The following is a 25,214-nucleotide window of genomic DNA, read 5'->3' on the forward strand; positions in this document are numbered from 1 at the left end:
GCAACGTTAATTGCTTTCACGTATTCTACTCAATTTCCGCATTAAATTCATTAAGTTGAAATTTAAAGGTGGTGCTCTCGTCCTCCAATTTTTTGCCCCATATAGGTTTATTTTTCTAACCTGAACTCATAAAATCTACCCAGTTATGTCCTTTTCTTCCTTTCGTTATCCCTTCTCCATGTGCCTTTGGCAAAACTCCACCACACCCCAACAAGCATGCAAACAAGAGACGTTAGAGACTTACTGGGTGCTAGACACTCTGATTTTCCTCTCTAAGTGACATTTGGAAGCGAGTGTGAGCTTAAGTATGGGTACACTGTTCTAAAAATGTATGGACTACATAGTGCATTCAGTAGGCCTCTCAAAACGGTTTTTGAACGGATTCATGCAATGCAAGAATAAAACATTAGAGAAACAGATTCTGTCTTGCTGAGAAGCAATATTCAAACTAAATATTTGGTTCTTCTATGTCGTCACCAACTTTTTCCCAGTCGCCTTCATCTGCAATAGATTCAGATGGCTAATTTAGTGACCACTGTGGTTTGGCTTCAGGTCAAGTTTTATGGATTCTATCCACTGGTTTATCTGAAGGTTCCCAAAGACCATTTGCAGACAGCCCAAAGACACATCCTGCGACAGAGCGTGCCCTTGGATATCTCCAAAATAAATCCAGAAGTCTAAACGATTTTTCAACAAAAATCTACCACTTGTTTTAATTGTTAAGACAGCACTATGCCTAATGGCTTGCACAAATAATGTCCTTGATGAGCATTTGTCACATGAATGAACGCCAATTTGGTAGAGATTGTTCTTTCGATAAGAGCAATGATCATGCCTTATTATTTTGTGCATGGCCAATAGAAAACATGTGTTTCTCATTTATTAATATCAACAAATGTTCGTGAGTGAAAATATATGATGGCACCAGGTTTATGCAATTTTACCTACATTTTTGGGATGATTTAATTCTTATACAGTATCTCTCTACCAGTGAGGAACAAAACCATTTGATAACATATTATGTATTCTCTTGTTTTTGTGGGTATCAGCAGTGAACAGGTATAGACTGGAAACCCTAAAGGCTGATGGAGAAAGCTCGAGTAAGTGCTCCATCCTATATGACAGGTTGATTTCAGACTATGTTCCAAGGCCACCTTCAAACTCACTTCTTCCATGTAGTTTTTCAATGGCTGTCCTCCACTCGAGGCTTCTCCCTAGAGGCAAAGAGGAAGAGAGGTTGGAAAGGTCAGAAGAAGGAGAGAGAAAGAACCATAGAAGATGGGTCAGGGAGAGTAGTGAAAACTGGGAGCAAGACCAAATCGCTACTATTCCCCCACTCTCTCAGCTAATACTTGTAGGATTATCAGTTTGGCAACTTCTTATTTTGAAAGAGATATTTTTTCAAGGCAACAATGTATCTTTTGAGTGGGTTTTAGGTCACAGAAACAAATAACCACTTCAAGTAACTAACTAAATCCTAGGACAGAAAGCTAAATGAGTAATATAAAATTTTCTGTTACTAATTTTATAAATATGTTGCTAAAATTAGATTAAGAAAAAAAGTCACTAATTCTGTATTCTATAAATCTGTATGAAGATTTAACATGTAGACAAAAGTATTTTATGGAAAGGGTACAGGTCATTAACCTGCCCTTTTCCAAATGTTTATGTCCAGTCTTTCTCATCTTACTTGTAGATTATTAGTGAATTCTCCATTATTTTTGCCTTTTACTAGCACTTCATTGGGTGCTAGTAATTACTAAGATTTAAATCATTGAAATTTAAAACATGAAATTAAACATATATCTCAAATTCATCTAAACATTGGTGGTCAACATTGTCAAACAACTTGTTAGTTTAGATAAATTATATTTTTATACTACATGGCCAGAGACATTTGGAAATAAATTCTGAGATATCATGAAATGATAAATTTTAGGAGAACATATGTGTTTAAAAGATAACTAAATAAGTATGAATAAAGCTTACACTGGTTTGTAACTTTTTAAGGATCCTCTTTTTTTAACTTTTTCACTACAACTTGAGGGCAAGACAGCCTCAGGCCAAGCTGATACACCAAGAAATTGAAGCCAGGAGGGGCTGAGGGAAGCGTTCAGGGTCAAGGAGCCAGGAAAAGCATTGCCGGGACTGGCTTCAATTGTGATGCTCTTCTACAGTGCTGAAATGAAAATTTTAAAACCTAAAAACTTGGGGCCAGCAGTGGCATATTGGTTAAGTTCACAAGCTCCTCTTCAGTGGCCCAGGGTTCACGGGTTCAGATCCCAGGCAGAGACCTACACACCGCTCATCAAGCCATGCTGTGGCAGCATCCCACATATAAAATGGAGGAAGACTGGCAAAGATGTGAGCTTGGGGACAATCTTCCTCACCAAAAAATAAAAAAAATAAATAAAATAAAGAATTAAATTTACTTAAAAAAAATTGTGATGTATACTCCAAACTACTTTGAGGAGCTTAAAAAAATGTATGTTCACTTCAAAACAAAAATTAAGCTGGGAATAAAGTGCTGGTATTCCTAAAAGCTTAGAAATCACAGATGTGGTAATATTTTTCCCCAAATCATGGTTTCCACAAGCAAAAAATGAATACACTGTAGTTTAAATGTTTCCAAATGCTTCCAGGCTTGTGGGATTTTCAATGGATAAGATAGTGAAAGAGATAGAATAGTTATATTTAGTTAAGCTAAAACATAAACTATTAGGAAAAATTAAACCCATATAAATCCCCTAAACTGTGAGGAATTTAATTCAAAGCATACAGAGAAGGCTGGAAACTTTCTTCAGATAAACTGTTTTTTATAACTGAACTTGCTATCCTATCTCCCCTCATTTGGACAGTGAGTCTAGAAGGAATGCCGTGGGCTCTTCCAGTTTGGTCTTTTGTATGGCAGAACTCATCCCACGCATGCTAATAATCCCTTCCGCTTTGCCTGGGTTGCTAGAGATCAGAGGAAGAAGTGGCAAACTGCTTGTTGTGACATGTCTGCTTCCTGGAGGAGCCAGCATCCGAGGCCTGCCTGGCTGGCCTCTGCACATCTGAGGGCTAACAGGGAGAGGCTGCAGAGCAGTCCCTGGGTGCTCACCAAAGACTGTTCTGTTCCCTTAGAGGTGGGTGCAATGGTTTTCCCAATTTGTCTGGACATTTGCAGTCTTACGCTAAGACCTGGTGATGATTAAGGGCTTTCTTGGTGGTTGGCTATAACTAAAGCATTATGTGCTCTACTAAGGTTTCTTGACAGGCTCACTTCTTCCCACAGTGCCAGGTCCTTTTCAATATCTACACCATAGAAAATGAGAAACCCACACAACACCATTTGTCTCAAAGGCCTCACAGATTGGAGTCTGGCTGTAACTGCTATTCATAAATCACTGACATGGGTGGCACTGATGAATGAGGAGCAAGAAGTAAAGACTGGGAGGAAAACACAGAGGAAACGAGCACTTTGCAGAGACGGTTACAAATGTGGCACAGGGCCAAGTGGACAAAGCAGAGAACAAGACGTCAGGATCTCTGAGTCTTAGGGTCAGAAGAGATGGTCCGAATCAAGAGGCTTGATTCAAGATGTCTGTCTCAGGTTCCCCATTTCCAGTATGGTACACAGAGATACTGACCTTCTCTCCTTCCCCTGCTGGGGGCGCTAATGAAATAAAGTCCCTTCCAAAGTATAAAGCTATGGACTTCAGTTGTCCTTCTCTTAGTTTTAAAGACTTGGCATTTTAAATATCAAGCCATTCTAACAGCATAATATTTTGGTAATCACCTGGAAACAAATCAAAAATACTCAAATGTAACTTCCCTCGAAAAACAAAGAGAAGAAAGGGGACACAAGGGAGGTGAACGGGGCCTGTGACAGAGGGGAAGGGCAGAATACATGGAAACTACGCCTTAAGGAAAAAAAAAGGAAGAAAAGGTATTTCCTGAAATGTGGTTTCACTTATCATGCATCTTAATGTAACCACAGTTGAGATAAAAATGTTTTGAATACGAATTACAAAATATATCATAAACTCGGAGAAAGAAAACAAAGAGGTTGACATGATGACTGAATGACATATGACATGGGATCATGGCTGTTAGAGATGAAGGCTCTTGTCTCTCCTCTACTTCATTCCAGTTAAGAAAATTTCTCAGTGAGAAGACTGTCCTAGAGACAGAGCCAGGACTAGACCCACACTCTCCTGAATCCACTGCCGTTTTTCACTATACTATTCTTTTGTCTCAATCAGTAAGTACTTTTTATTCATCTCTTACTAACCCTTAGACAAAATGCACACAGAATTGCACTTGCATGTAGAGTACATTTATTCATAAACGTGAATAAAACCTCTGGTATTAATTTCCTTCACAGAAAGTTCCATGAGAACCCTACTTCCACCAAAATGATCTTTCTTCCCACCTTTTTTCACATGAAACTAAACAACAATCCTACACACAGAGCACCTCTTAAGAAGTACCTGACGTATTTAGAACCCATAGAAGAATGAGAGCTTGATAGGAATGGCCAGGCTATTTCTGAACCCAAGCGACCCATAAAATGTTACCCATTATTTATTCCTCAAGCATTTATTAAGCACCTATTGTGTGCCACACACTGTGCTAGGTGTGGGAACAAAGAAGTGAACAAGAATTAACCCCTAGCATAAAAAGTTTACCATGAGAAAACAGATATACAAGTTATTACAATACAAAGAAAGGTTACTTGACGTGGGTAAGCCCAAGATTCTATGGGAAAAAATAGGAGGAAAAGGCACCTAGTCTTTCATTTATTTAACAAGCATCAATTGAGAACTCCCATGTGCTCGGAACTGTTGTAGCCACTGGATACATGTGATAAAGAAGACAGGGTGGAGGGAGTATAACTTGAGGAAATTATTTTTAAGTTTAGTTCTAAAGACTCAGTCAATTAGCTAAAGGAAGGAGCTGAATAAGGAGGAAGACTCGTGCTATGCAAAACAAAGATTTTGCTGAAGGACCCAGACACGACAGAGCAAATATATGAAACCACAGTATTACAATGAAGGGCACCAATTAAACAATGCACTGAAATGTGTACTGTATTTTTATATAGAGAGATATAAACATCATGTGTCACTTCCTAATTTTATACTATAATTTCCTAGGATATAACTGCCAATATGATGGCTATATATGGTGCTTTCTAATTGCATTATTACACAGAGCTACTGAATTTGTGACAGATGATAGAGAGATTTAATTTCAGCTTTCCAAACTCTGGCAAACTCGATAGGCAGCAACTACTAGTGATGTCCAAGAAACAGGCTGTGATAAATTACCAACTAGTGGAAAACTGGGTGCAATATTTTAGAAACTCAGAAATTTTCAGAAAGCTCAGAAGTCTTTCAAACCATTCATTTAGTCAATCAATTAATACTTTTGATGTTTTCAGACTTACATATAGAAATAGATGCTGTTTCTGTTTAATCAGCCACATTGTCTCTTCATCTTGTTAAAATTTTTTCCTGAAAACTTGCCCACAATCTTATAAACAAATACAGCACCAGTGCAGACCTGAAAATGACACCTTTGTCCAGCAGAGAAGATGCTCAACTGCTTCAGCACTGTAAGGGCTAAAAAGACAGTGGCACTTGAAGATAAGATGTCATGACTCACTTTGCCTCTAAGTTCCACTTTGCTGCAGGTCGTATCTGTACCAGGAATCTGCAACCAAAGGCGTGATCAGAAGCCAAATTTGTCCCCTCAGAAGGGGTGAATAATACTCAATCCCTAAGCATATAACCAGTTTCTAAAGTAAAATTAAAACAATTTACATTATTCTTCCAATTTTTCATATTAAGCTAAATAATTCATTAGTGGTAATGCTCTGATCTTAGAGACTTACTTTAAAAGAATAAAAAAGGGTAGGAGCAATTATGAGACTAACAACTATTACTAATAATGTCAAATTTTAAATAATTTAAAGTCTTTTAGTATTCCTTGTTATTTTCTGAAAAGTGACTATTTTTTGGTCAAAAAATAGTTGCCAAAAAAAAAAAACCATTTTTATTCTTTCCTTTCCTTCAATCCCATGTGAAAAAGGGGGAGGGCAAACCCAGTAAGGACAAGCTGCCTGTTTGGGAGAGTGGTGACTTTCATCAGTGGATGTTGGACAAGAGAAAGGACAGTGTGAGAGGGTGGGGCTGTAAGAATGGATGGCTAGTGTTAATGATTTTTAATTGCATTGACTTAAAGAACAGGCTGAGATATATCTTACTGGTCAATTGACTTTAGAAAAATCTATTTGGCCTTGAACTACTCATTACATTAGTCATGTGCGTCTTCTCTATCTGTTGATAAATTTATCATATCAACGACTGATACGGTTTCACAGTTATCATGTACAAAAAGTAATATTCATTCCTTCTTTCTAAAATGATTTAATGAGCCAACTCAGCAAATTATCAGCCTAAGATCTTGGAGAGTCACAACTTTTATTCAAAATAAAAACTGTTTTTATTAATTGTTGCTTCCCAAGTCCTGGTACAGGGTCTGGAAATATAGAAGAAAGGTAAATGCTTGAAGAATGAATGAATGAACAAACAATCTGTAGATCTTAGCTAGCTCTAGATCGTCACAGAGTCCATACAAATCACACAGTTTATAAATAGTGGGATAAAAGAGTTAAGTCACTTCTATAAATCACTGAGTAGATATTATTACTGAATGTTTGTGCAATAAGCCCACTGAAGAAATTGCTATGTATTAATAAGTATATTTTTATTGTTTTTTGGTAATCTAGTGCTATGGATGATTATTTTCATGATACTGAAATATGGAAATATTCAGAAAGGGTCTTTTAAAAAATACAATGATATATAGAATTCAGTAAAGAGTTAGAAGGTTTTTTTTTTTTTAATTTGAGAAAGACTAAAATAGAAGGAACACAAGAAGAAACAAAGACAACAGATAATTCCTTAAGAGAAACAGAAGATGAATAAGAAGGAAGGTTTTAAAATCAAAAAGAAATTAATAAAGAGACTTTTTAAAAAGAATTTTAGAGAAAGTGAAAAATATTGAAGACAGGCAGAGAAGGTGAAACATATGGATAATAGGAGTCCCTAAGCAGGAAAACAAAACCAAGAGAAGAGAATAACACAAAAAGTTATAATTCAAGAAAATTTTCCTAAAATAATAAAAAACAAGAAATTACGTATTACAATGAATACTTGACAATGGTGAGTCAAAATGACTACCACAAGACATATTCTAGCAAATTTACTGTATTTTAAAGAAAAAGAAAAGTCCTTTGGCCAACCAGAAAAACAAATCACATGACTTATAAAAGGAAAATATTTCATCATCAGACTTTAACAGCAGAGACTTATGCCAGTAGAAAAATGATGTAATATATTTCAAAACCTGAAGAAAAGAAAAACGTAAGCCCAGCAATCTAGTAGAGAACAAGCTTCAGAAAACGAAAATGCCAATATCTAAGAATTGATGGTGAGCATTAACTATAGAGTTACCTGTGCTAAGACCACGTGACCATTGAAAAGGAGAGAATATATCACGCAACGGCCACATGCTTTGACAACACAGATTGTGTACAACTATTAAATAATTGGGAGAGAATAGGGAAAGCATACGCAATTTTTTTTTTGTTTTCAGTATTCGTATTGGTAGATGGATTGGAATTTTTATCCTGAGACTACTGTGTGTAATATGGAATAAAACAAATGAGTTATTATGGAATATTCCAATTTCAGTATTACCTTTATCATTGAGAACCAGAATTGTTGGTATGAAAATAAGGAGGTAAAAAACGAGGTTGAATGAAAGTCTTGGTATTCTCTAGTTTGAATTGAAAGTGTCAATGTGAACTGTCTACTGAAAGGGGCTAAAAATAACGACCAACTCAGTAACAATGAGCATCCTTAGTAGCCAGATTGTGGGCTTGAAATACCATTTCTCATTAAAAGAATCTAGAGCTTTTCAAAAAATACAGTTGATTCCGTGTTTGGGGCAAGATGTGTATAAAATGAGCCTGGAACATCTTGTACTATCCAATAGCAAGGAAGCTATCAGGGACTACCAGAGGCGGGATGAAATGATTCAAAAACACACTTGAAGAAGCTGTCATGAGGGGCCAGCCCAGTGGCACAGCGGTTAAGTGCGCACGTTCCACTTCGGCAGGCCGGGGGTTTGCCGGTTCGGATCCTGGCTGTGGACATGGTACCGCTTGGCACGCCATGCTGTAGTAGGCATCCCACATATAAAATAGAGGAAGACAGGCACGGATGTTAGCTCAGGGCCAGTCTTCCTCAGCAAAAAGAGGAGGATTGGAAGCAGGTGTTAGCTCAGGGCTAATCTTCCTCAAAAAAAAAAAGAAGCTCTCATGAGCCAGAGACAGGACAATTTGAGCTTTAGTGATAATAATTGTCATGGGTTGAAATCTATCAAATAAGTTTAAAGAAAGAATTTGTTATCTTCAGAAGATAATAAGGAACCTATTGATTATCTTGAAAACTAGTAAATAAAGAAAAGAAACCAAGCTTGTATTCTCCCTTTCCTGTGAGAACTATATTACTGGCTAACCAAATAGTAAACAAGGGAAAGGCTCTCTTAACAACAGTGTTCCAACTAATAAATACAGAAAAAATGATGAGTTAGAATATCACCACTTTGCAACCACCACTGAGTAAGTAGATATTAACATTAAGGATCAATGGCTGCTAAGATGATAAAATGACCAGATACTATGTAGCTCTCTAGTCATGCCAAAGAGGAGCTTTATCCAGTTTATGGATAATTTTCAGGAAAATATAGAGGACTGAAGAACATGTTGAGTTGCATCAAGAATATGAAGTTAGCAAAATCCAGACTGTGGAAAACTCTACAGTTCAAATGGCCAGGGTTCTTTAACAGTTAAATTGTAAGAAAATGCAAGAAGTGGAAGAGGAACCTATAGATTAAAAGAGACTTAAAGACATACCTGATTGTTAAAAGTTGGCACGGTTAACAATAGTGTCAAGGGATGCATATTGGGATGATAAAGCTACTTTTACTAGGCAAAGAGTTGATTATTACAAAAGTTATCATCATTTTTATTGGCAGAGGTTGCAAGTGGGACTGATGGGATTTCTCAGTTGTCCACTAAAGCTCTATTTCTTGACCTGGGTAGTGTTCTCACTATAATAAGTAATTAAGCCAAATATTTGATTTGAATGATTTTCTATATTTATATTTTATTTTGCAATTAAAAGATATTTTAAAATAAGCAGATAGCTATTTCTAATATTAAACAATATTTTTACAGGCATAATTATAAAGTCCAAGTGAAACTCTTAAAAAAATTAGAATGAAATATTATAATCTCTATTTATTGTTGGTTATGTCTCCATGTAATCTCTCATTGATCCAAACCTTTTGGTCTAGGTAAAGAGGTAATTATTGGTTATATATCTAGAAAAGTAGTTAAAGGACACTCTTACTGTTCTGATTTAATCTTGAGCGAATCTAATTATAACACTCACCTCATAAAAATCAGTTGGCAACTTTGATTTTTACCATTTGAAATAATTAAGCCTTTAAATTATCTTCCATTAAGCTTTTAAAGAAATCAATAGATGTCACTTTGGAATCTGGAAAGTACCTGTATAAATTCTCCAAGGTCAGTGAAATATGAGTGCCAGCCTCATAACTTAAATCAAACATACAATGCATTCTTTTAAAATTAAATTAACCTGTGTCTTTGCAAAACGGCTAAATGGCTAAGGTGAGCAACTTCCTGAACTGTGACTCAGATGGGAGCACGCAGGAAAACCGAAACCAATGCTCACAAAATACCCAGATTGTTATGTCTCTCCTGTCCTCAGTCCATGTTTACTTAATTTTAAAAATGACTGATTTTTCAGAGAAGTAACAATACCAGGCATTTCTCTACACTGAAGGAAACATATTTCCCTAACAGATGCATAGACACAAATAATTTTTTCTTTGCTTCTTTTAACATATGTCTCTGATTTTTTAATTTGACAACAAAAAAGATTACTTTTACATTTCAGACACCTTTGCATCATTATTTAATACACATTAAAAGGCTATAGAATAATTTAAACTTTGTAAGAAAAATTCTAGTTCACTGACTTGTAAATGTCAATAAATGCAGGCAATATGAAGCAGAAATACTTTTAAATTCAAAAGTGTATTTTAATCCTTAACACATTTGAAGTGGGATAATTTTTTAATTTCTAATTGGTTCCACAAGTGGTCCAAAGAGAATGCTCTCTGCAGAATTAAAGTTCAAACCAAATAAACAAAAGGCATGAATCAACATTATCTAACCTGTTGCAAACTTGGTAGCTGATGCCCTAAGCAGGGTCACCAGGGGAGTTGGCTTGGTTGGGTGAAATGTGTAGACATGTAATCAATTATCCAAGAAAAAGAGGCGACCTCCAAATAAATAAGAGAAGTGACTTGGAGGGGAAGATAAGGGGTCTTATTCAAAATGTCATAATTATTAACTCTGAAGTTTTACCCATTGTCTTTCGGATAATTTGGAAAGGTAATTCCCACTAGAGGGTCTGGACTCGCCACCCGTGTTTATGTACAGTATTTCTTCGGCTTAACATGCGCTGGTCACTGGACTAAGACTTGGCCTTAACTCTATGTACTGCCAGAAGGTGGCAAAAGGTAGTGACGTCCTAGAGAGGCAGGGGTACAGGTTTTGGGGTCAAACACATATGGGTTCATACTCCAGTTCTGCCACTTAATACTCATGTGCATCCGGCAAGTTCCATGACTTCACTAGGTCTCAAGTTTTTCATCTGTAAATGGTGATAACACCATGAGCCTCACAGGTCATTGTGAGGATTAAGTGAAATAATGTCTGTAAAGCATGGAAGACAAAAATAAAATCCTGTCTCTCATCATTATTAATCAGGATAATAAGTATTAATACTAGTATTAGGAGGTTTTTAGTGAATGAAAGACAGAGAAAATCAACCTGCTATTACGTAAGGAAGGAAAATTAGAGATATGCTTAATTCTTTAAGAATATAGCTGGGAAGAGGACCTGACTGTGGGGAAATCAGATGCTATTTTTTAATTTGTCTATTCATATTTTTGTGTCACTTTCATGAAAAGAATCTTGCCTTTTCAACGACAGGTAATTATTGAATGGCTTCATATACGAATAAGTTTTCAGCAGTAAATCCAAGAGTAAACGGAAGGTGGACTGATGGTGAGTTTAAGGAGACTTCGAATAGCCTGGGACATCAGAACTAGAAAGAAGCAAATGACACAAGCCAAGAGAAATTAATTGTTAAGAAAAGGGAGTAAGACTTTGTTCCTGCCCATCTTGCCTTCTTCATCTCAAGACCTTCCCCAATATTCCAGTCATACTAACAACCTCCACATCCCCCAACAGTCTGTGTCTCTGTCTCTTTGTCTTTCTCTTTTCCCCTTCCATCTGTCCTTCCTTCCCTCCTCAACCCATTCTTTTGTGCACTCCATGCCCCCTTCATAACGTCACTTAGTAAGATTCTACTCTTGACAAGTCTAAGTTCAGTCCCACTTGTTCCAGGAAGACTTCCCTGACCTACAGGTTTGTGTTGCACCCACCTGCCCCACCATGTGTTCCCAGGACTCCCTACAATTAGAGAATTTGCCACACTGACTGCTTTGACCTGAAGTAGTCTCTACCCCTTTGTCAGCTCCACAGATCCACCCTTAACATTTGCGGGGCCTGAAGCAAAAGGTCAAGAAGAGGTCCACATTGCCAATAAGCTATTACATAAAGTATATTCTGACTTTTATTCAGACTTTGTAGGCCAGCTTCAAATTCAGAATTCTTGAATTCTGCATTTCAGTTCTGCACTATAACTTGGCAGAAAATGGAGAGCAGGAAGGCAGCACCGACCCCAACCCCATATCCTTGCCCTTCTTTCCCCCACCATCCCCCACTGCACCACAAGAGGCTTTGTGAGTGCGTGTGTGCATATCCCTGCCTGCATCTCCCAGCTCACGTACACCCTCCAAAAACAGCTGCCTCTTTCCCACTCCTCAGGCCTAGAATTGAGCTCTAGGGAAGAGCGGACTAGGGAAAGAGGCCCACGTATGTCCAGGAAGCAGATTTGGGATCATTTGGGCAAGAGATTCCAGGATCCTGGTACCTAGTACATGACCAGGCTCTAGGGGGATATGTCCCCTTGACCACAGGGACACCTCATCCCATGCAGAGGGGCAGAGCCTTGGGTTGATCTAAGCTCTCTGACAGCAGGCACGTCTGTCTCTTTACCAACTGTAGTACTTAGCACAGGGTTTGGCATCTAAGAGTCACTCCAAAATGTTCATTGAATGAATGAGGATTATTACAAAAGGCACAAATTTCTAACTTAAGGTGCTGAATAACCAAAACATACTAGAAGATGTGGTTAAAAACCAAAAGGAAGATTTTGTGTAAAAGTTCTGAATATTTTAGAAATACAGAGTCAGGGAAATTCTAGTGGCAAGAGATAGGGAGAAAGGTCCTATTTTAGATCTATTTAGGTTCCAAAGAAAATATAGTCTAAATATGAACTAGAGAAAGATATTTTAAAAATTGACTATGTTTGCAGTGAGTTGGATAATGGCCCCCAAAGATAGATGAAGAAAAATAAACTAGAGATAGACTATAAGAATAACAATAAAGGTGTGAGATCCAATGAAATTGTCTATCAAAAGAGACCTTCAGTCCCCCGTTCTAAAATGGTCTTAAAATGGTCTATCTGAGGAAAGATCAAGGGCAAAGGGTCTCTCTAGGACAGGCAGAGTGTTTTGCACTGTGATTATCAGAGAAGCTGAATAAATCTTAAAAAGCAAATAAAGTAGGAAAGGATGTGTTTACAGTAAGGCATCCTTGTAATCACACTCACCTCACTACAGGGAATACTACACTCCTTCAGCCTAGCCTCATGTTTTTGTAAACTATGAAGTGATACCAGAGTTTAGATGGATCACTCAACACCCAACAACCTTATGAACCACAATTCAAATGCTTCATTAAATCTAAGAGAGGGCACAGAGTCTGGAGCCCATGATGGTGTTCCAAGTCTCTTTGAGGCACTACAGTTTTTCCTTTGTGGTCTAAAACCCTTGCCCCTTTGGGGACTAGAGCCCCATGATGTTCTATAGGAAGAAATTTCTCTGGTAATCCTTATTCCAAAGAGTGAATTTAATGTGTCTTGCAGAACAAAGCTTATTTTGGGGCCCTAAAAAGGGCCAAACCACATCATAGAGAGTAAGAAGATAGCTTCCATTCTCATGAAGGTATGCCCATCTTTAGAACCAAGTTCAAAGCAAACATCATTTGAAGACTTACTGAACATGACCAAACACTGAGGTTTATTACAATGTTTTTGCATGTGTTTGCATTTTGTGAAAACAGCTAGGATCAGAAGCAGAGGAGCCAAAACGATTCCCTGCCAGGTCTGGGAAGCTAAAAGCCAGACATTTCAAGAGAAAAAATAATTCTTATAACATGTGTAGCCTAATTTTACACACTCTCAATGTTAATTGAGATAAACACTTGAAATCCTGGATCCTTTTTGACAATGAACTTCAGAGCCAAACTATTTAGTCCTGTCTCAAACCCAGAGCAATATTGCAAGTTAGCAGTTAAATGTAACTTATCTTATGGTCACTGCCAGCTAGTTAAACATATCAATTTAATGAAGCCAAGTCATGAAAAGGCAGCTCCAATATTTTTAAAGATCACAAGTCTCCTGGGAAACGGTTCTCTTTACTCTTGTAGAATGCCCTTTGAAGCCCAGAGACAACACAAATCAAGCTAATCAAGGCACCTGCCAACCAGAGTTTTGCCTTAGAACATTGGGAGACTCGTTAATCACTCATTTGGCTGAGCACCAGACTCAGGGCTGACTGCCGCATACAATCATGCAACCAAGGAGGTGAGTGGAGGCAAATGTTGGCCACTTTTGCAGAGGAGAAAGAGCTTTGAGAGCTAGCGAGAAAAAACAATGCACAACAATAAATTTTCAAATTTTTCAAGACACTGAAACTAATCCAATGAAATTAATTGTAAAATACTCTAATATGCTTGAAAAAAATCACATAAATACAGAATTACAGAAACATAGCCAGATAGTCATTCTTATAAAAAAAGAGGAAAACATTCGGTAATCACAACGTTAGTGTGTACCAGCAGTGCAGTGAAAGCTACTGAAAAAGCAATTTCAGTAACAAGCGACATTAATAAAGCATAATAAACTCCTCTATGTTGCTAGTAGTTGAATTGTACATTGCTGATCAGGTTAGCGTATTGTAGTTAGGTTTGGTCCATTGGAAGCAGAGGTGATTAAAATGGAGGGAGGTCTAAAAAGAAGGTCATATAAGGATGACCGAAAAAGTTGTTCAATTTTCATCAGAAGGACAGAAGACTCAAAGAGTGATTGAGATATTTAACTGGAAACATAAAAGATGGAAAGGAAATTAGAGTTCTTTCTTGTTCAGAGAGCACAATTAGGGCATACTGATGAAAGTCTCATGGAAACAGACTTTCTCTCAAAATGAGGCAGCACTGTCCTAGAGCAGTAATAAAATATGGGTGGGATCAGGAAGTTTCAGGAAAAAGCTGTTTGCCTGAAATCTTTGGGGCAAGATCAGACAGTGGGCTATAGAAGGAGTTCCTCACTGGAGAAGAAGTTGCCTTATATTCTTTTTACACTGAACTTCTGTTAAATTTCCTTCTCTTATGAAAACTGATCTCTTCCTAAAGTTCTACTGACTGTAACTGAGGGGAAAGAATTAGATTGACTTTTGCTTCCAACAATTATAACCCTGCTGTATTTAAGTCAGGACAAAGAGTTGGAAAAGTCTTCAATAGTTAGCTTTGCTTTTGACTCTGTTGTCTGGATAAAGGAAAGGAAAATGGCCTTTATCTAGTAGCTGCTATAGACGAGCACATGTATCTCTGTACTCAATTCTCACAATATTCCTGTGAAATAAGTCTCTTTATTTTACAGATGAAGAAACTAAGACTAAGAAAACTCTAAAGTAGCAGTGGGTCTTGAATGCTATGGTCTTGAAGCCTGTGATATTTCTAGAAGACAGAGAAAGAAATCAACCATTGCAATAGTTAAGTTGAATGCTTCAACTGCTCCACCTTCTCCTGGAAGCCAGCTTTGATCACTCTCCAGCCTGCAGGCTATATCAGATGCCTTCCCGTCCCATGTGCATGCTGTGTACACATCTGCTGTCAGAGCATTTCTGTGTTCTCACAAACATCTGTTCATTCAACTGCCCTTCTCATAATATTGTAAGCTCTGTTCTCACAAACATCTGTTCATTCAACTGCCCTTCTCATAATATTGTAAGCTCTTTAATGGCAAGGAATAATCGTCTTATTTCCAGATTCTCAGTACCTCCTAGAGTGCTTTAGAATAGAAGATGCTCAATAAATGTTCGTTGAATGAATGAATGCACCAAGCCTAGAAGGTCAGCATAGCATATTGATTCAATGCTGTACTAAATCACAAGAATAGTCTTACCTGTCAGTCCTCTCAAAATCTTACGTAAGAATTCAACAGGTATAAAACAAATGTGCATTTATAAGCATCTTAGTCCATTAGGGCTGCTATAACAAAATACCATAGACTGAATAATTTATAAACAACAGAAATTTGTTTTTCAGAGTTCTAGAGGCTGGAAGTCCAAGACCAGGGTGCCAACATGGTTGGGTGAGGACCTTCTTCTGGGTCACATACTGCTAGTTGTCTTTACATGGTTGAATGGGCAAGAAAGCTGTCTTGGGTCTCTTTTATAAGGGCACTAATCCCATTCATGAGGGCTCCGCCTTCATAACTTAATCACTTCCCAAAGGCACTACCTCCTAACACCATCACATTGGGTATTATTTCACACATGAATTTTGGAGAGGACACACATTCAGACCATAGCAACAAGATAACCTGAAACACATTCAGAAAAATCAAAGATAAGTTTCTTTGCATTTTCCACCAGTAGTCAAATAAAATACCACTAATTGACTTCCACAAGTATATGTCTATTCAATAGATCCATGCATACCAGTAAGGTGCTTATGCACATTAAGTAATTCTTTCACAGCCAAGGAGTCTTTTAAGAGTTTAATGTTGGGGGAACTTTCACTTTTGGCAACTGGTTATTGAAATCCCACACTGTGGGGAAATAAACAATACAGGGTAATAGGGCATTGTGGAGCAAAAAAAAAAAAATTCAAAATTGCATTTTTCTAATTTTTACTCCTTCCAGAAAAAGGAAAGCTAGATCCTCCATAGTCATTTTCATCTGAATGATGGTGAAGTCTACTCTTGTGTGGTTAATAGATGTTAACTTTAAATTAGACTAGTAATTTAATATTTTTTCTCGCTTAAGTAAAATGGATGTGTGTATAATGGGTAAAAAAAAAATGTGAGTTTGGTTGTACATATGCAAATACGTTAGAATGGTTTAGAAGAGTATAGACTCTGTATATACGTATCTGTGTATATGTATGTGTGTCAACACAGAATTTTTTTAATAGTGCTTCTTTCAAAAGCTCTGGCTCTCTTCTTGGAAATGCAAATAGTTGAAGCTAAAATAACTAGTTTTACTTTTATCATTATTGTATAGAATGACAGCAAGTTCAGAGCTGTGCCAACGTTGCTAAGAACAGCCACAGGAAAAGTAAATTGCAGTCTGATATCCTTCACTGTGGAGTTTAGAACAACTTCCAACCTTTGAGGAAAGTCACAACTATTTGGTAAGGAAGCCTACCTATTAAATATAATCCACTACTTAAATAGGTGAGCCTAAAAGAACAATCAAAGAAAACAAGCCTAAGAATAATTTGCATGCTCTACATCATATCTGCTTGGGGTGAAAAGAAGTGCAGCTCTGAAAGGCCCCGGGTTCCCACGCAGACAGCAAGCCGCCACAGTCCCTTATAACTCTTCTTGCCTGAACTGGGAATAAAGTTAGCAGACTTGAAAAGCTCAATTAAAGACGAATAGTTCTTAATAACGATGCTATACTCCCTGGTTTCTCAGAGCTAATGTAAACGCGTTCATATATCACTCGTTTCATGAGAGGATATTCCAGCTTGATAGTCCCAGCCAAGTCAACTGCTGACTAAGAAGGATGGTTTGAACTCAGCTTCATGAAAGAGCCATCCTGTGTTACTGTCCTGACTCTAGTTTAGCTTGGGAATTTGCTGTTGTAATACAAAAGGGTGTAGCTACCAAAAACCACTGAGCCAAAAGGAAGAAAAAAAAACAAGACCAGATTTGGGCAAGGGGAAGGGTAGAAAGAAACTCAGTTTTACTGTTTTTATAAAAGAGAAAGAATTTAAAACCAAAAATGGGCAGCCTTGCCTTTGTGACTCTCCCTACTGCCATCACAGCGCACATCCTAGGCCGGGCCCAGGGCTCATCACTTCCCAATCTCAGCAAACAGACTGGGACCCCAGAAGGAGGAAGGCTGAGCCTCCACACGATGTGTTCCCAGTGCTAGGGGAGTGCTTGGTACCCTCAGGTGTGCTGTAAATATCTGCGGACTGACTGACTGTTCTCTGCCGGACCTTTGCAATCCAAGAATCCAGGACAATCCGGAGCAACAGTGAACAAATCCAACAGCTACCCATTTTAGCACTTTACATAAAAATGATCTCAGTTCATCCTTCCTGCAATCATAGAAAGTTGGTTTGATGAGTGACAACACTGAGTTCCAAGAGACCATATTACTTGCCCCGTATCTTAGAGCTAAAAACCACTAAGACAAGATTTGATCTTGGGTCTGTAGAACTCCAAAGTCCATGTTCTAGCCACTGTACATTGTCTTTACTTCTTAGAACAGATAGAAGATTTGACTTGGCCTAAATTCAAATTTTGGAAAAGCTCTGCACATATTGAGCATAATATTCAGTGCAGGCAATATTTTTATTTTTAACCTTACAAACTTGTTAAAGGGAGCTGGTTAACAAGCATGCCTGCCCCACCGCCTCCAGAACATAACAGTGGGTAATGCGGAAGGACACAGAAGTCAGAGAAATTTCCTATTGACAGTACAGGGTTTGATCTTCACTTTAAAAGTTGGCTTGAAGGATTTTGATCATAAGAAGAGTCAGAAATAAATAATGAATAACGCAAAAGTTTCGTCTTTTATCAGTAGCACAGCAAGACTTTAAAATGGAATCAAGCTTATTTCCACTCTAACAATCACATTTAGACTCTGAAATGCAAGTTCACTGATAAGATGCCTTTTTTTTCACGTGATGGAGGAAGAATTGTTCCAACTCATGAATAGTACACTTGGCACGCATCTCATCATCCTACGTGTAAATCATCTATAAAGCCTTCTGTCAACTGTGTTTAACTAAATAAGGGTTCTCTTTCATCTATAGAGAGGAACATCCATATGTGAAGACTCCAGATTTTCACAGAGAAACAAGCTAGTCCTGTTCAAAATCATATCAATCAACACCATTTAAGTTATTCAAGATTTTGATCAGGATATTTATTTATGGAGAGGATTTTTGGAGTGTTGTAATGTGCAGATTCACCGCCATGCTAATCCTGTTTAGATTAACATCCTTTAATATCCTTCCAGTTAATACATCAGTGAGCATAAAAAATGAACAAAAGACAAAAAAATACAGGATACTTAACTAAGATGTTATTTAAATTTTCTTACTTTTAAAAATTATTTTTTCATTAAGCATAGATAATTTTTCTTCATCCTTAAAGACTCAATTTAGAATCAAAATTGTCCTCCCACCCACCCCTCACCTCAGCATTGCACACCTCCACTCGACAGAATGCCCAAGCATAGGTGCCCAACAAATATTTGGGGATATTGACATGAATGTTGATATGAGTATATGAATGACAATGAATTAATGAGTTAGTGTCAATTACAATTTTTTAAGAAGAAAACTAACAGTGCATTTCCTACATTTATCATGAATAGTAGGTCAGAAATTTAGTAGAATTATGCTTTTCAAAATAGAATAAATTGGTTCCTAACTGAATTAATTCTGTATAAGTGATCTATAGCATCAGAGTACTTCTATCTCTTTCCAGCCACAAATGTAAGGAAAATAAAGTCCCCCAGCCACCTCATTCCTTCAGTCTAGCACACACTCTGTGTCAGGGGACTGTACTCAATTCAGGGGACATCTGATGGTATAATAGAAAATTCAGGGCAGCTGGCGGCTCTCACATGCACTGTCTGTCCACATTGGGGACAGTCACTCTTACTTTTAAGTTACAAATGCACCTGTGCGTGCAGTGATTTCTTACAATGCCAAGGATGTATTTCCCCTTGGGTATCCAGATGGCTTGGGCAACTGTGGGTGGTTGGACATCCAGAGAGAGTAGCAGTCTATTAGAACTAAGAGTGTAGGCTCTGGAGGCAAGCAGACCTGAATCAAAGCCGGCTCTGCTACCCCAGCTTTGTAATCTTTCAAGATTACTGAGCCTCCTGCCAGCAGTCTCAACAGCTGTGAAACTGGCATAACAACGCCTATGGCATATGAAGATGTTATAAGATAATACCTGTGAAGAACACAGCACAGTGACCAGCAAATAACACATTTTCAATATGTAAAGACAACTCTCATTACGATGCTGGCTTATTACCCTATCACGGCTGTAACTGACACTGCCATTATGCCAGTTCCTTCTGTTGGAGTCCATACGGAGTTACAGAAGATTTTCAGAGTCAGGAAGACTCTCAACAGGAGACCTCACTAATCTGGGATACAACTTTCTCTTGACAGTGAAATCACGACAGTTCTTCCAGAGTTGAACTGGGGCCAGTGACCCTGAGTGAACCTGTTATCTTCTAGAAATATCCCTTATACAGGCCTGGTGAGAAATATTTACTGCAAGTTGGAAGGACGACGTCCAGACTGATGTGAATATTTGTAATGACATAGCACACATTATTTCGTCAGAGAAAGCAAGCAAAAAAATGCAGTCCAGTCGTGCTATGGAATTTTCAGTTTTATGGGTCCAGGAATTTCCTACAAGGCTAAATATTTCTAAGATTTTGAATACAGAAAAATATTTTAACTTACTATTTATTAACTAAAGGTTAAGTAGTCATTTAAAAAATATTCCAGGGGCTGGCCTGGTGGCCTAATGGTTAAGTTTGCATGTTCCGCTTCAGCGGCCTGAGGTTCACAGGTTTGGATCCCAGGCACGGATCTAGCACCGCTCATCAAGCCATGCTGTGGTGGTGTCCCACATAAAAAAAAATAACAGAGGAAGACTGGCACAGATGTTAGCTCAATGACAATATTCCTCAAGCAAAAAAGAGGAAGATTGACAACAGATGTTAGCTCAGGGCCAATCTTCCTCACCAAAAAAAAAAAAAAAAAAAAATCAAACTAAAAAGTATATAAAGTAAAAAATGTTCCAATGTGTCTATCTTATAGCTGGCCCAATTACATAGATATATTTAGTGTAGTTGCCCTGAGAAATCTGTGTTACCTTGGCTTTCAAGTAAAAGCAGACATTTTATGTAAACATTTCTAAGTGTACTGTCTCCATGATTGGTAGACAATGATGTTCACATTTCCTTAAAAGTTTCAAAAGTAGAATTTCAAAGGTTGCGTCTATTAGAATTGTCTTTGCATTTCTGTCTTCTTAAAAATCCCAGTTCTCCATGCAAACAGTACGTCTTCAGTTAAGTCAGGCATTAATTCACTGTGAGCAGGAGAGCCGGAGCGATTCTTTTCCAGGCTCTAGGTTTATTCAAGTCCCAGGGTAATTTGAGTGGGTTAAGTTTACTTAATGTCTTCTTTGGCCTCAAGGGTCCAACCTTCACCTGCTGTTTAACATTCCTTTCCAGATTCTTAAAAGCCCTGTTTACATCAAAAAGGAATTTTACTCCTTAATACAAAGTAATCATGAAAGAGCATACTTTTCAACTTCACTCCTGGTAGCAGGTTTTGGCTTCTTTTCCCCACTTTGAACTAAGGTAGCAATTTAACAGAGCTTTAGAAAAAAACGTAAAAGTAACGCTTTCAGGATATACTTTTCCGTTATTAGTTTACAGCATGATTGATTAGTTTGGTTTTTCCCGTAGCATAATGTGATCCATGTAGCTCTCTATTTTTTAATCTGTTTAACCAAATTACTCCTGGCATTTTTTTAAGTGATTTTTTTTTTCTTAGTTAACACATGCACAGAATTGCTTGAAAGAACATGATAACCAAATGCTGGACATCAACACCAGAAACGGGCACTTGCACAGAATGTGGGTGCTCATCCTCAGAGCTTCCTGCTCTGACTACAGCATAACCTGAGCTCTCCAGCAGCCACAGAAAGGGCTTGGCACCCCTGACTGTGACTCTGTTCCTCCCCAGGAACAGAACACACACCAAGAAATGTCACGTAGGGGCCACGCATGACAGATCAAGTTCTTAGTCAATTTCAACAATATGGAGGATGTTATTCACACATCAGAATCCTCTTTATCATGGTAGAAACCACATTCCTAGAAAAAAAAAGGGGGGGCGAGAAGGTTTTGAAAGTATAATATGTAGGGCAGGGCCTCTCCGAGTCATATGTAAACTGCATCCTCAAATTTCTAAAGGATGGTCATACAAATGCACCTGAGGCTCCTAGTTTTCTGTCTTCCTTATGCTCTTACTTTGCAAGAGATAGAAAGATACTACGTCATCTCATGAAACAAATGATCAAAAATGACTTCTGCGGCACAAGGACCAAGTTCAATTCCCCCTTGAAATCTTATCTGACTCTTCCAACCTATGGACAGCTCTCCTGTTCTAAACTGACATTATGTACACGGTCTGTATCACACAATTTACTTCACATATTCCATCTTGATGCATTTAGATAACCTTCCTAAGATAACCAGAATGTCTTCAGGGCTAAAACGATTTCACTTTCCACTTGTCTTCCATCAGGCTTTATGCAATGAGTGTGGTGGGAGGGGCCATATTAATAACTTAATTAAAAAATCTCAGTTGATTAACAAAGCAGGGTGCGTGTTCAGTGTATTAAATTTTTATATTCATTGTTCACAGGCACATTTGTATGATCCAAGGGTGCTCATTTTTTACAAAATTGTAATCACTCACTTTATCTAAGAGAACGTGTTTTCGATATTCCAGTGCTATGACCATAAAATATGTTACTTGTCATTTTCTTTTAAGCATTCCTTCAAGAGCAAGATAATGTACAACAGTACAGAGCTTCACAAGATACTGTCTATCATTTTAAAAAATCAACGTTCTCTGGTGGATTGGTAGGAAATTAGATCCATACTATTCTCAAAAAAACTACCTACAAATTTATGGGGAATTTCCTGATATTAAAAAAAAAGACAACCCACAATTCAACAGCTAACTAAAGAAAAATGCTGGTCTAAACATACCACATGATGTTAAAATTAAGGAACATCTTCCAACTCAACCAGTCTGTCTTTGATCCATAGAGTATGGCATCTCACTCATATTTTATGTAAGAATGGGAGAAAATTTCCCCACTTTAATTAAATTTGGAAAATCCTAATCACACATTAAATACACAACTCTGTGGAAGTCTCTCTAAGGATACAAACTCCGGGGAGGCAGGCCCTGGAGCCCCAGCTGTGCATCCACAATAAAGTTTGTCACTGATACCCTAAAAAAGGGACTTTTCAGTTTTTCTAGTATCATTTTCTATAATTCTCACCTGGATTCTTTATATCAGTGGTGTGCTGGTAAAAGTTTAACAACTAGTTCTCCAGGGGAAAAATTAGGGCTCTTATTATGCGGCATTTGATCTTTTCTATGGTGTGAATATTCCCACAGGCTGATTTCAAGCTACCAGTGCGATGTACTTGAACACAGAGTTGGGAAAAGATGGCACTACCGGCTCCAGGGAGCCAGCGTGAGCCATCGTGAGCCAGCTCTAGCGCACCGCTCAAAATGCTACTTCTAACCATCTGGGCAAAGGAAGAGAACGTCCTCGGTGATAAGGAATGGACTTACTGGTATAAGTCTTGCCAGGGAAATAGAAAGCTTTCAAGGAGTTTATAGAATTCCAAGGGAGAGAAATTCAATTGAATGAGATATCAACACAGTCTGTGGAAGGTAAAGGGAACAAATTTCGATCACTCGAAATAAGGAAGAGCTCTCTAACAAGTTTAACGGAGATAGATTCTTCATTTTGAGGTTGTAGTTCCCTGTAACCTGGAGAAACTGAGGAGAGGTTAGAATACTACTTAACACAGATGTTTGAGAAGGGAACCACTGCTAGAGTTCTCCACGTACTTTGAGCTATGAAGCTGGGACAATTAAATTAAAACAAAGATCCTTAACCCTTTCTTCCTGTGATTTGAAGGAAGATCATGGTATCGTGGGTATACATTTGAATTTATACAAGAGATTTTGAGAAATTATTTGTAACACAACTATTTTTTTAAAAAATTCACAGATATAAATATTTTATACTTTTAAAAATTTCAATCCAATATAAGTTTTACTAATACTTTCAGGAAGTAATGTCATAATAAAATAATTCATACATGTCTTCTAACCCCTGTATTCTATCTATTCAAGCTTGGAGATGTTTTTTGTTTGTTTGTTTCTTTTAGTATAGCCAAATATTTCTCAAAGTAATTTCATATTTTTCTAACAACTATTGGTAAGTCATTATGTCAAATAAATCCTAACTCACGGTTCAGGAGGCTGACTGTAATTCAAACTTCTAAGCCCTCAATACAATGTGGAGTGTGAGAGTTTTAACTTTCTATTGAGACCCTGTGTACAACCACTTCACACAATCGACATTTTACCATTAAGGCTCACCAAGGATTCAGTCCTCTAGCCTTTGCGATGTTTTCAAACGCAGGAGTAAGCTAGTCCACTTGGTCCTTAAAATGATCTAACAATAATAATCCTTTTCTGAACTTTGTTGCTGTCCTGGCAGTCAACTCTAATCCCTCCATCCAATATTAGGACATGGTTCTACTTGAAATGCTATGTAATTGAAATTATAAGCTCTGTGTTCTTGCTGGAAGTAAGCCAGAATATTTGAAATCAGCTTATAGTAAGCATAAACTGAGCTAGGAACTGTCATGGTACAATATGGGAAAAATTATGGTCATTGTTCCAGTTTACCCAGGGGTCCACTAGCATTAAACACACTGTGAATTTCCTAAAACACTGAAGTTTCCAATAATACTGTCCCTTTCCAAATCCTTCTGCCTTCTCCAATAATAATGCTTTACTTTGCTTACTTTTGTGCATGGCGTCTTCCAGCTAGTACATGCTCAAATCCTTTCAGAAGAACAAAATATAGTATAAAATCCATAGGGTTTAGATAAAAGAGAATGTCTTTTGACTCTCAGTTCCAGCATATACTAACTCTGTGACTATGGACACATTAACCTCTTAGAGCTTCTATTTCCTAATCTTGAAAATTGGGGATAAGAAGACCTGCCTAGTTGGAATACTATGAAAATTAGACGTAGTGTCTGCAAAGCCCTCAGAACAATGTATGGACATAGTAGACACTGAATTAGTGAGTGATAACGATAATAAGGATGATTAATTGATTCTAAGAAAGGATAATTTCCCTGGCCATCCTGACTCTCCACGACATTGTGCTAATCTACTCTATTTATGTAGATTTTAGATCTTTTAGAAAAATTTTAGAACTTTTCTATTCTGCTTATTTCATGTAAATGAAATCATACAATATGTGACTTTTTGTGTCTGGCTTCTTTCACTTAGCATAACATTTTCAATGTTCCTCCATGTTGCAGCCTATTTCAGAACTTTGCTTTTTATGGCTGAATAATATTCCATTGTATAGATATACTACATTTTGTTTTTACATTCATTAATTGAAGACATTGGGTCATTTCCACCTTTGGGCTATTATGAATAGTGCTGCTATGAACAGCCATAAAGAAGTGTTTCACTGAGCACCTGTTTTCCATTACTTGGAGTATATATCTAGCAGTGGAATTTCTGGGCCATGTGGTAATTCTGTGTTTTACTGGTTTAATTCTGTGCCCTTAAAAACTACGAAGGGGAAATTTTAAAAGCTAAATATACATTTACCATATCACCCAGCAATTCCACTCTTAGGAATCTCCCACAGAAAATGAAAACAAATATCCACAGAAAGATTTGCATATGAGTCTTCATAGCAGCATTATTCATAATAGTCAATATCGGAAACAACCCAAAAGTTCAT

At 37.6% G+C, this 25,214-nt stretch overlaps 1 protein-coding gene across 1 annotated transcript in view; it reads right to left on the minus strand.

Moving 5' to 3' along the window:
- The window catches only part of C8H8orf34 (chromosome 8 C8orf34 homolog), a 370,490-nt gene that overhangs the window by 39,803 nt on the left and 305,473 nt on the right, over nucleotides 1-25,214 (minus strand). The window contains 1 exon segment of the mRNA XM_008518734.2: nucleotides 1,167-1,214. Coding sequence (XP_008516956.2) covers nucleotides 1,167-1,214 — 48 coding nt within the window.

Source organism: Equus przewalskii, chromosome 8 (assembly GCF_037783145.1).
Source record: "Equus przewalskii isolate Varuska chromosome 8, EquPr2, whole genome shotgun sequence".
Classification (NCBI taxonomy): Eukaryota; Metazoa; Chordata; class Mammalia; order Perissodactyla; family Equidae; genus Equus; species Equus przewalskii.